The sequence below is a fragment of the Grampus griseus genome, assembly GCF_964374135.1.
Source record: "Grampus griseus genome assembly, chromosome: 10".
Lineage (NCBI taxonomy): Eukaryota > Metazoa > Chordata > Mammalia > Artiodactyla > Delphinidae > Grampus > Grampus griseus.
This window is the reverse complement of record NC_139004.1, coordinates 30,606,981-30,619,988: the sequence shown is the minus strand read 5'-3', so window position 1 is coordinate 30,619,988 and position 13,008 is coordinate 30,606,981. Positions and strand designations below refer to the sequence as shown.

Genomic DNA, 13,008 nt, shown 5'->3' with positions numbered 1-13,008 from the left:
CTGCTGCCTCCACGGGGTCTTTGGACTCATTCCCTCTCCCTTGACCAGCCTTGACCTTGGCTGGTTTGGCCACACGTTGCCCCCTGCCTTGGCCCCTCTCACATCTTTATGCCCTGCGACTTTTCTTCCCGTCTGGGCCCGAAACGCACTGAACAGCCCCCATCCCTTGCAGTAAGGAACTCTGACCCTGATTTAGCACATCTACTGGCCAAGTTCCCAGTGGACTCTGGGGAAGGTCTGGGAGCCCATTTGAGATGCCTTCTGTCCTTCCAACACTGGGGAACTCCAGGAGGGGTTGTGGCCTGAGCCTCCCTGGGGGATGGGGCGGCCACTACTGACTTGAAGAGTCAACACTGAGGCTCCCAAACCTGGACTTTGTAAGAAATACATGCAAATTAAACATTTCTTGGTGCACATGGAGGGACCCTGCCTCATATCAAAAAAGAAGTCAAAAATCCCAATGGCTTGTTTTCCGAGGAAATGTGTATGTTTCTACCAAGTACGGAGAGGGTGTGACGGCACCTTGCAGTGGTGATGGTGTGAGCATGGGAGTGATCATCTGGCTAGAAGTGTGTTCTATTGGCTGAGCGCAGTGTGGGCTGGAGGAGAAACCAGGGTTCTCTAGGAAAGGGAGGACAGAAGGAATGCGTGAGTCACAATTATACTAAAATTCACTTGCTGTTTATTTGAAATTCAAATTTAACTGGGATTTAACTGGTATTTTAATTTGCTCGATCTGGAAACTTACAGCAGAGGTGGACAAAGGAGATGGATTGGAGGGCTACCTAGGAGATAAAATTGGCAAGACTCTGGAATGACTTGGATGTGGGTGGGAGGAAGTTATGGGGGAAGGAAAAGTGGCAATAGGTGGATGGTGGCGCTGTTGCCAGGGCAACATATAGTGTCTAGCCCATGTGGTGGCTTCATACACCTAGAGAAAGATGCTTTCTTGGTGGACACAGTCCCGTGGACGCATTGCCTGGTGAGCAGTGTGCAAGCTAGATTTCAGCCCCCACTTTTCCCTTATGCAATGAACCCTTTACACAGCCATACACGCCAGTCCTGTGCTATCCCTTGAAATAAGGAATGCTGGAGAAGTATAGGTTTTCTAGGGGGAGTTCTTTTTTTTTTTTTTTTTTGGCAGCACCGCGAGGCTTGTGGAATCTTAGTTCCCCAACCAGGGATTGAACCCGGGCCCTGGGCAGTGGAAGCGTGGAGTCCTAACCACTGGACAGCCAGGGAATTCCTGAGGGCTCAATTTTTGGAAGATGAATTTGAGAAATCTGTGACACACCCAAGCGGAACTGTCCAGTATGCAACTGGGCTTATGAGTCTGGGGTCTGGTATGTGAGTGTGGAAAAAAAAAGTCTCCTGTGAGAAATGTAAATCCCAAGCCTGTGCCCTGTGGATGCAGGGTTAGTTGTAAACGACTTGATTGGAATATTGATCCTAAACTGAGAAATGAGCTCACAAACACTCTTGAATCTCTGGGGCCTGACAATAAGCATAGTCTCTTTGGGAACACTTCCCCACCCCAGGGCACAGGGGACTCCCCAGAAATAACAACCATGAAGATGAGTACCTGAGAAAAAAATTACAAGCTACAACTGGACTCACCACAAGAGAGTATCAGTAGGTGAGACTCAAGCCAATTTAGATGATTAACCATGGTTAGCATTACGGTATGAATTACCAGCATTTAGGGTGCATGGAATTCCATTTTGTAGTAACTGGACACCAGGATATTAGTTTTTCCTAACACTAGCTGAGGAGTTTCTAAATGGGAGAGGGCCTTATGGGTGGCAATCTGGTGGATGCGGGCAGGGCTGGAGGACCTGTCTTGAAATTGTATTTGCAAAGCAGTGCAATATTTCTACTTAAATTCCATATCCTTATTTGGGGAGATGATGAAGATGATGAGGGTGGCTAGCCCCAGCTCCTCTCCATCCCTTGGTGTTGTCACAGGCTTTTGACTCTCATTTTAGCCCTTTCTTGCACAGTTTCTTTTTATTTATTTATTTATTTGGCCATGTCAGGTCTTAGTTGCAGCACAAGGGCGTCTCTCTAGTTGTGGCACACGGGCTTTAGAGTGCGCGGGCTCAGTAGTTGCAGTGCGTGGGCTTAGTTGCCCCATGGCATGTGGGATCTTAGTTCCCCGACTAGGGATCGAACCCGCATTCCCTGCATTGGAAGGCGGATTCTTAACCACTGGACCATCAGGGAAGTCCCCTGCACAGTTTCTTGATGGTAAAAAACTGCACAAGATGGAAACTAGAATTTCGATTAGACATGCAGTCTGCGTGTTCAAGGGTGCCTTGAGGGACTTTTGACAGGGCTGCTCTGTCCTAATGGGCAGGTTGTAAAACGCATGCCCCTAAGGGGGTGCAATTTGTATCATAGGCATGGGAGATCTAATTTTCTTGTAGTAAGTGTCTTGTTCTCAAAACATCAGTATTTTGTGACAATTTTCCAGCAGGTGTCAATAAAGTGTCTTGAGGAAGGGGCACTTTTTCTATTTGGTGAAAAGGTGACATGGAGGGGGTGTAAAGGTGGTGCTGAGTGGGAAGGAGAAGCCGTCATCATGGGCTCTTGGAATGTTAGATCTGAAATGGCTCTTCAGAGAGGACCGGTTCAACTCTGGATGTGTTAGGAATCTGGCTTACAAATAACAGATACCCAATTCCAACTGACTGAAGCCAAAAGGGGAACTAATCATTGGAACTCAAGGACAGGAGGCTTCCTTGGTGGTACAGTGGTTAAGAATCCTCCTGCCAATGCAGGGGACACAGGTTTGAGCCCTGGTCCAGGAAGATCCCACATGCCACAGAGCAACTAAGCCCGTGCGCCACAACTACTGAGCCTGCGCTCTAGAGCCCATGCTCTTCAACGAGAGAAGCCACCGCAATGAGAAGCCTGCGCACCGCGATGAAGAGTAGCCCCTGCTCCCCGCAATGAGAGAAAGCCCATGCGCAGCAATGAAGACCCAACGCAGCCAAAAAAAAAAAAAAGTAGCCCCCACTCTTAACTAGAGAAAGCCTGCGTGCAGCAACGAAGACCCAATGCAGCCAAAAATAAAAAATAAATTTTAAAAATTAAGAAAACAGTAGATTGTAAAATAATATTAAAAAAACAACAACAACAACTCAAGGACAGGGATGCACCAAGGACAGAGGAACATATTGGATCCAGGGACAGTGGTGCAGCCAAGACCTACCTCTGTCTTTCTGTACTCTTTTCTCTGCTCCTCTCAGTGCACCTGGGACCTTTTTTCTTCCCTTCTTAGTCTACGTTGTACAAAACATGGTGGCAGGCAACTCCTGGGCTTCACATGTTAGAGATTCATTGGCCAGCAGAGAGACTGGCTTCTTCTAGGTTTCAGTGTCAAAATTCCTGGAGAGGAGACTTAACTGGTTCAACTTTGATCAGATCAATCAAATGGCCAGTGTGTGTGTGTGTGTGTGTGTGTGTGTGTGTGTGTGTGTGTGAGAGTGAGAGAGAGAGAGAGAGAGAGAGAGAGAGAGAGAGAGAGAGAGAGACACTTGTAACCACTGTAGCTGAGTGCATGTTGGGGGTGGGGTTGGCAGGAAGTAATGGTCACACATTCTACAGAGAAGCATTATCTCTGGACCTGCGTCCAGAGACAGAAAATATGGCTTGTCACCAGAACACACACATCTGTGTGTTCTTCATAATCTCACACTGTCCTCTCAACAAACTAGTGATTTTATTGCTACAATTTCCCATTTCAAGGAAAAACAGTATATATATATATATATATATATAACCGGAAAGTTCTGTAGCTCTCTCAGAAGAGGCAAATGGAGAAATGAAGAACTATAAAGAGAAAGGCATTATTTAAATTCTTAGGATGTTTCCCAGTCCACTAAACATTTTCATGCCTTCCAGGGCTGGCTCCAAAGAGATGTTTTTGAATGGTGAAGGAGACCAAGTGAGTAATGGGGAGGTGGAATGGCAGTTTGGCAATCCCTACCTCACTGGGTTTTAGGTATCTTTCAACTAATTTGTCCCTCAAATTTATGAGGTATGAATTGTTAACTCCACTTTTCAGATGAGGATGCTGAGATTCAGCAAGGTTATTACCCAAGCTGATGAGAGAGCCAAGATTTCAACCCAGACCGAGTCTGTCTAATACCAGTACCTATCGATGGTAACTCTCTACTATTAATCCACACAGACTGAATAGCAATGAATGAAAAACTCTGACATGACATTTCTGTGGATTTCTGGGACAACCACTGATCACTTGGGGTTGCGCTTCTTGTAGTAACAGTTACCACTTTTGTGATCACTTATTATGTATCAGATACTATGCTAGGTTTACGATCTCATTTAATCCTTAAGACGACCCTACGAAGTTGGTACTATTATTACCTCCAGGTTAGGAAATTTAGGCTTAAATAAGCTATTGCGTTTTCCTGAGTATTCTGTGAATAAATTCCTATCAGTTAAATGCCTAATAAAGTGCTAAATTAATAAATTAACAAAGTTCTTTTTAGACCAGCTGGGCTTAAACTCTACACGCGCCACGTTCCTATTCTCTGCCACCAGGTGACGTCACAACCAACCCCAGCACTACATTCTCTGCCAAGAGCCACTGCCGATATCTCGCGAGAGCCATGGCTTCTTCCAATCTATTTTGGGCATGCGTGCGGCGTAGGGCGCTTTGGCTTAGAGTGGTTTGATGACTTTCTGTCAGTCTTCCTAGAGTACAGCTTTAACAACAAAGCACTTATTTCCTTTCAGTCACTCGAGTTCTCGCGAGACTTGCTACTCTTACTTCTCCCCCAACCCCAAACCCCGCCTTGCGCCTGCGCAGAGCTCTTCAAAGCAGAAGGTTGCGCTTGGAGGAAGTGACGGCTTTGGGTTCCGTGGCCGCAGCGCCGTTACTACTTCTCAGAAGCTCCACTCGGCCGCTTGCCGAGACACCCCGCCGCTAAGATGCCTCGAATTATGATCAAGGGGGGCGTGTGGAGGAATACTGAGGTAAGTTCCCTTTTCCCGCCGTCCGCTGCCCTCCGCCCCTCCGGCTGCTGGTGCGCAGGCGCGCGGAGGTCGGGGAGGCGGAGAGGTTGTTTGCGGGGTCTGCGTGGGGGTCGGTGCGGGGCCGACCCTCGGGGCCTTTACCTTGTGCCCGGTCCTACGTTATCTGAGCACCTGAAGGACGGGGACTGTGATTTAACCACTTGATTACCCACCGGGCACTCCTTAGGCCCTCAGTGAACATTTGTTGAATTGAGGACGCGCCCTCTGCCCTGGTGGAACTCACTGTGGTGGGAGAGCTAGGATAACCGCTAGAGTCGGTCTTTGGGGCACCCCCGTTCCTCGGCCCAGGCATCGTGCCTCTCTCTGATATTCAAAAATGAAGAAGTGCTGTGGCGACAACTTGGTTTTTTTCTTGACTTCCTTGCACACGGGAAGCAGTTTGAGTGCCAGGTTCAAAGTGCCCGTTTATGCCCGCATCCCTGCGGTCATCTGTGATCAAGGCATAACGTGTCCGCTCTCCCGTCAGATCCCAAGGCCTGTGTCTTCCTATCATTCCGCTTCAGCTTGGATAGAAGCCAGATAGGCCTTCAGTAGTCTCTTTGCTTCCAGAAATGTAGTGGATCATGTCATTGGTGAGCCAGAGAACAGTAGAGAATGAGTAAAATAGAAACGAGGTTTTAGTGAAGTTGGTGTTCATAGTGCACTGAATTTGTCAGTTTCCCGAGAACACCATATTTTTTCATGCTCTGTGTCTTTTTACATCTTATGCCTTCTTGGAATATCCTCCTACTGCTTAGCATCTTTCTGCCCTTCCTTCAAAAACCAGTCCAGAAACTCTTCTGGAATTTTTGCCTGTTCATCCTGTAAAAAGTAGTTGCACCCCCAGTGGTCCCATGACAACTCTTTCATCCACTTGTTATAGTTTGCTTTTTTTTTTGCAAGCATCACATCCTTCTGTGTGATGCTGGGAGGGTTTCTTAACCTCTTAGAGCCTCAGTTTTCTAATGGGGATGATAATAATACCTACCTGTCTTGGGGACTAAGTGAGTCACTACATTTGGAACATTTAGAACAGGGTCTGTCACATAGTAATCTTGCAGTAAGTGCTAGTTGCTATTTCTTTTCCTCAGTAGACAGCACTGCAAGAGGGCAGGACCAGATCTTGGTATCTTTAGAAACTAGGACAGTACCAAACAAAATTTGCTTGGGAAATTTTTCCGAATGGATCGAGTAGGATAGATAATTGTTGTATATACTTCTTTGAAGATGTGATTAAGTATAGCAGTACTGCAACAAAGTTACACATAAAGTCAGTGAGAACCTTGCCTCAACTTGCACAGAGGGAACCAGGCTGTTTAAGTTGGAGAAGAGACGACTTCTGTGGGAGAGACATGTACAAAAATCAAGTAACAGCAGGATTCCTATGATGTGGCCCAAGCCCTGCAGTCTTTGAGTCTGTGATGATACGGTGTGGAGTGGTGTGGAGTGGCTCATGTATGAGGCATGTAGCTCTAGTTCAATGTGGAAAAAAGCCTGAAAGTAAAATGCCCCAAGAGCATTCATCTGTGTCTCTAATAGCCCTGGTGTCTGTGATTTAGCTTGCCGGGCTCTCCTGGGGTTGGTGAGTTCCATATTGCAATGGGTGCCCTGGTGAAATAGTGTCTAGAGACTGGGGGAGTCTGGAGACAGAGTTGACTGGTGACTTCGGGGGAAATACTTAATTCTTAGGTTAGACCTGAGATGTGGATTCTTGGGTCAGAGTTGGGGTTATGGGACTGAAGAGAAAATGCTATTCGTAAGCCGGAGGCAGGAAGCCTGGGTTAGAGATTGGATTCACCTGAGTCTTGACTTGCTTCTTGAGGGCTGGATGTGTCCTATTTGATTCTCTTTCCCTAAGTACACAAGACTTGGTACAAGGTTGGTGTTCAGGGAATGTTTTTTCAATGAATGAATAAATGAATGAGCCATATTCCTTTCAAGAGAATAACAGCCACACACTGTACCCATTCCCAATTACTGGACGGGATGGGGAAGGGGTTGTGTGTAAGGGAGGGTAGGATGTCCTTCTAAGGGAGTTCTTTTTTTTTAAATTAATTAATTTTATTAATTTATTTTGGCTGCATTGGGTCTTCGTTGCCGCGTGTGGGCTTTCTCTAGCTGCGGCGAGCGGGGGCTACTCTTCATTGCATTGCACAGGCTTCTCTTCGTTGCACTGAGCGGGCTTCTCATTGCGGTGGCTTCTCTTGTTGCGGAACACGGGCTCTAGGCGCACGGGCTTCAGTAGTTGCGGCACACGGGCTCAGTATTTGTGGCTCGCAGGCTCAGTAGTTGTGGTGCACAGGCTTAGTTGCTCCATGGCATGTGGGATCTTCCCAGACCAGGGCTCGAACCCGTGTACCCTGCATTGTCAGGTGGATTCCTAACCACTGCGCCACTGGGGAAGTCCCTCTAAGGGAGTTCTTAATTTCTTGCATTTCACTGATTCTGGCTTGCTTTTTTTTAATTATTGTAATGAAGTTTTGTACTTTCTTTTTAAATCTAGGATATATGTGTGTGTTGATATCTCTCTTTCTCCATAGCACAACTCTGTTAGAGTTAATTTTAATTTTGTCTTTTCTCACTTGGAGTTTTGTGATTGAATACACTGTTTTTCTTCAACAATTTTTAGGATGAAATTTTGAAGGCAGCGGTAATGAAATATGGGAAAAACCAGTGGTCTAGGATTGCCTCACTGCTGCATAGAAAATCAGCAAAGCAGTGCAAAGCCAGATGGTATGTACCAGTTAATGAGTGGAAAACACAAAATGACCTTAATTATGATGAGGAAAATGTCATTTCTTTGAACCTTACCAAAGAAAGCAGGCATTGTGATATAACAAAGTGTGGAGTGGGAGATGGGAATTTAGATTTAAGAATTAGCTGTCATTTGCTTCCTATGTGATCTTAGGCAAGCCATTTTCTAGCCACTCTTTCCTACCACTACCTTCTCCCAACTGGGGATAATACTTGGCCCTAACTGATGGAGATGTGAGGCTCAAATGAGTTAATGTTGTTTGAGAGTGCTTTGTGAAGCATGAAATATAACTACTTTTAGGTACAGATGGACCCTAGCTTACAAATGGATTGTATTCCAAAAGTTTATAAGTGGATTGTTTTAGAACTTACTTTCCCAAAGAAATAAATGATAAATAATGGTTAATTTTCTAGGCTAGCTTACAGTAGTTGAGTTTCCTCATGAATCGTTGAAACATTGTATATTTGCTTCCCCAGAATATAACATAACCCAACATTACATCTGTGGTGCCCCCTTTTAAGTCACAGGGTAGTGGACATAGTAAGTTCTTCACATGTATTTTTGGCATGAGTGATCTGGCCCCAGCCCTGACCCATGTGGTACTAGGATCATATTTTGGATTGTATAAGAGTGACCTAATTTCCTGGGCACCTGGGTAGGGGAAAGGATCAGAATATAGAGATTGGCCCACAAAGAGGAAGATGGTCCTCAGCCTGCATAAGTGACTCTGATTTCTGGTTCTGTTAGTGGAGCTAAGCTCCTATCACTTTGTTTGGCAAGGTTTATATATTGTTTGCAGGGCCTCTCATCCAGCTAAGTAGACTGGATGGAAAAGGTGGGTCAGGTGGAGCATGGGGAAAGACAGAGATGACATAGTAGTTTTACTTAAATTAAAAAACTCACCAAACAAATACAGTTTTGAAAAGCATTTAGTGAGTGTAAGTCAAATGCTTAAAGAAGTAAGCCAAGGTGTTGTAAGAATCAAATCAAAGCACCAGAAAGTACTATGAAAACTAGAAACACTATGAAAATATGAGGTGGTTTTGTCTTATTTATAAATGCATAACCTCTAATAAAGTGTAAGATGAATGGAAACAATTGGTAGTTGAGAAGGAAGGCATATGATCATGTTTCAGTCATGTTACCTTTCTTAAGCATTACTAACCTTGCATAATTAAAATACAGTAGAATTTAGTGAGATAGGGTATTCGGAATGGGGTAAGTTTAACCAAATAGGGAATATTCTGTTGTAAAAAAAACCCCCAGCTTTTGTGATTGAAGGATGAGAGCTTGCATTTTTCAGATATTAGAAGCCAGTATGTCTAATACGTAAGGAGGATATTATTCATGCTGGGTGACTGATTAGGGTATAAAATGATGTCTTTTTAATAGGTATGAGTGGCTGGATCCCAGCATTAAGAAAACAGAATGGTCCAGAGAAGAAGAGGAAAAACTCTTGCACTTGGCCAAGTTGATGCCAACTCAGTGGAGGACCATTGCTCCAATCATTGGAAGAACAGCTGCCCAGTGTTTGGAACACTACGAATTTCTTCTGTAAGTGAATCTCCAAAAGCAGTATTAAAGTGTGTGTATATCTTCTGAATGAGGCTGAATACACTTTTAGCATTTTGTGTCCTTAAACATTAGTTACAGATCTGAATAAAGCCAGAGGAGCTAAAGCTATTGGATTGTATATTCCAAGTCTCGTGTGGTTGATCAAGATTATGTCTCCTTTTATACACTTTTTAGAGAAATAATTAAAAAGTATTATACAGGGACTTCCCTGGTGGTCCAGTGGTTAAAACTCCATGCTCCCAGTGTAGGGGGCCTGGGTTTGATCCCTGGTCAGGGAACTAGATCCCGCATGTTGCAGTTGAGAGCCCACATGCTGCAACTGAAAGATCCCGCATGCTGCAACGAAGATCCTGCGTGCCCCAACTGAGACCCAGCGCAGTCAAATAAATAAATAAATACTAAAAAAAAAAGTTATACAAATCATACATGTTCATCATAGAAAATCTGGGGAAAAAATAGTGAAAAAGCAAATAAAAATCACCCATAGTCATACTGCTGAGAGTTAACCATTGGAACATCTTGATTCTTCTCTAAAAGCTTTTTTGTGTGGCTCTGCTGCATTTGTGATTTAGGGAGCTGCTTGGAGCCTGTTTCATGGTGAATGGAAACACTGAAATTAGAGAGAAATTTAAAACCATCTCTTTTCAGGTGAAGCAGTAGTAGAAATGCTTTATTTTTGTTAATGCCCATCCATTGGTTTTTTCAAAGGAAAAGGGTGCCAGCACTAGGGAACCTGGTATTTCTAAGACTAAACGGGTGGTAGTGTGACTGATTACTCTGGGCTCATTCCTAGGGATAAAGCTGCCCAGAGAGACAATGAAGAGGAAACAACAGATGATCCACGAAAACTTAAACCTGGAGAAATAGATCCAAATCCAGAAACAAAACCAGCACGGCCTGATCCGATTGATATGGATGAGGGTAAGTGTATTTTTGTGAGGACTTTCTTTCTTTGGTAACCATAGACTTCTCAGGCCTTCTTTTAACTCTCTTAGTTCTTTTCTAAACTCCTCTGACTTTTTCGAATTGCAGTTCTGTCTGTAGTTGTTACTCTAAGTATCTTTCCAAGTGTGTCCAACCTTCTATCATAGAGTAATTGCTCTTTTTGTATAATGTCCCTTTATCTTTTGATGTTTCAATTCATTTAGTAAGTTAAGCAGTGTGATATGACTGGACATTTCCTGGTGGCTAGAGGTAAGCTCTTTAGGATTCTGTGTTCTCATTTCTATTCCGAGGAGAGAGGCAACAAGTCAGGATTTGGGGATCCAGTGCTCCTACTAACTACTTTTTTGACTTCAGACAGGAAGTTTGATCTTCTTGAAAGGGCAACACTACAATACCATGAGGGAGATGCCTTTTTGAGACATTGAATCAGGAATCAGAGGAACTAGATTTTAATCTAGTTTAGTGCCATGTCTGCCACTTATTAGCTATTTGACTTTAGGTGAGTCATATAATCTCTCTGAACTTTGGTTCTCTTTCCTGTCAGATGGAGAGTAATAATATCTATCTTACTTCACAGGGTCGTGAAGCATTCAGTGAATATTTGTTGAGTTTTTAATTTAAAAGTTTGAAGGTAGTTGTTCCCAAAGGCAGACTGTGGCTAGGCTGGCTGCATCACTGTCACATGGCAAACTTTAAAAAATAAAGGTACCAGGGCTTCCCCAGGAGGTCTGCGTCAGTAAATTGGGGGTGGGGGGGGGAATGGAGGGTAATCCTGGAATCTGAGGGTTTTTTTGTTTTTTAAAGTTCCCTTGTGATTTCATTGGACACCCTTGTGTAGGAATTGCTCTAAGGTATCAGTAATGAAATTTGTTCTACTCTGGGGAGCTATGGAAAATATACTGGAGGAGAGAAATAGTTCTGAGGAAAAAAATGAAGGAAAAATGATAATGAAGATTGTCAGTCCCCTTATAATTAAACAGTAGTTTTTACAATATTTCACAATTTGTGCTGTGCCAGATAGTTGATGATAATGAAGGATATGATAATTATAGCCACTGTTTAATGAGTATTTGCTAGATGCTTTACCTATTTCTTTTTTCTTAGTTCTTCTCAACATCCCTGTGAAGTAGGAATTGTTATTCCCATTTTATAAGTGGTGAAACGTTATTATCCAGAGTCACATAACTGTCCAGTGGTGGGCATGATTTTTAACTTAGGTTTCTCTGACTTAAAAACCCAAGCTGTTGCCTTTATGCTGCACCATGTAATGATTATATTGATGGGTTTTCTCATCTTAAGCACTAGGGTGTGTCTTTCACCTTGCTTCTGTTGGAGAAGTTAGATTTTGTTCTCTTTATTTTTGCAGATGAATTGGAGATGCTTTCTGAAGCTAGAGCCCGCCTGGCTAATACTCAGGGAAAGAAAGCCAAGAGGAAAGCGAGGGAGAAACAGTTGGAAGAAGCAAGGTAAGGTTGTTTTCCATCTATAGTTGAACAAATTAGTCTGTGCATCCTTAGGCCCAGTAAAACTGTGTGATTTATCAACCCTGTTGGGTGAATGATAACTAGAGTTGTCTAATTCCAACATGGCAGAAGTAATGCCCAGGTATACACATACATGTATGTCTTGGTGTGTTGGATTTGTTCTGTTAGCATGGGGGAGCTTCATTTGTTGTAGCCATCTTGGCGTCAGATGGCTGGAGGACACACGGGGCTCTGGGACTGTGGTGTGACTGCCAATTAGTTACTCTCCTTGATTAGCGTTGGGCAGGCAACGGCTGTGAAACAGGAGACTCAGCTGAACATGGAGGGAGTTAATGAGCCTTGAACCACATTTTAGGCTGTCATAGAAATTTGTATTTAAAAAGTGAGTGGAATTGAGTATTGCCCTCTGCTCAAGGTTTTCTCTACTTTCCCCTCCCTTTTGGTTAGATCCATGGTTGACATCATTTCTAATGGCCTAGAAACCCAGATGAAGTGGTTAAAGGGAAAACTTGAACTTTATAAGAGCTTACTAGCTTTTGGAATTCAGGCATTGGAATAGCCTCCCCAGCCTCCACAGCTACCTTTTTTGGTCCCTAAGCTGGGAAGTATTGATACTTCCTGACCTAATAACTAGCATTGTGTTGATGGTTTCCCCACTAATGGCTGTGAAGTGCCAGATCCTGGGATGGAGGATTCTTTTATGCCAGAGGATGCTTTTTGGCATAGCTGGACAACCACTAGCCCAGAATAGTTGCTTGTGATGGGAGTATGACTGGCCTGGGACAGTAAACAAGCTAAGAGGAGGTTCTAAATTTTCTGCTGGGTCTTAGTCACCTTTCTGTTCCGTATACTATTTAGGGTTAAGTAATGTGAGTAAGGTAAAAAAATTCATTTTTCCATTTTTGTCCATGGTGGTTTGGGGACCAAATTGTTTGAGCCTTTTAACCATGTGGATTGGCCCAGGGATATGACAGGTATATATATGAAAATCTCCAAGTATGGTTGGTATTGCTTGCTTTAACAAATACATTTTTCCAGATTTAAATTTACCCTACACTTTCTTGTAGATTTTCTTGTAGAACATGTTTATAACTTGTGCATATATCTTGTAATTAACTAGATTGGTGTGTATGGAGAATGTACTGCAGGACTATTTACTTTAAATGTTAAATTACAGATCTGTTTTATAACTTAAAGCTTTTTATT

The 13,008-nt window shown here is 43.5% G+C and overlaps 1 protein-coding gene across 2 annotated transcripts in view; it reads left to right on the top strand.

Annotated features, from left to right (window-relative positions):
• The first annotated feature begins 4,843 nt into the window (after positions 1 to 4,843).
• Positions 4,844 to 13,008, top strand: part of CDC5L (cell division cycle 5 like) — a 47,776-nt gene continuing 39,611 nt past the window's right edge. For both annotated transcript variants that reach the window (XM_082662585.1, XM_082662586.1), the window contains exons 1-5: positions 4,844 to 5,004; positions 7,673 to 7,776; positions 9,191 to 9,352; positions 10,167 to 10,294; positions 11,685 to 11,784. In XM_082662585.1, coding sequence (XP_082518711.1) covers positions 4,960 to 5,004; positions 7,673 to 7,776; positions 9,191 to 9,352; positions 10,167 to 10,294; positions 11,685 to 11,784 — 539 coding nt within the window. In that variant the 5' untranslated portion in view covers positions 4,844 to 4,959. The remainder of the gene's footprint in view (positions 5,005 to 7,672; positions 7,777 to 9,190; positions 9,353 to 10,166; positions 10,295 to 11,684; positions 11,785 to 13,008) is intronic.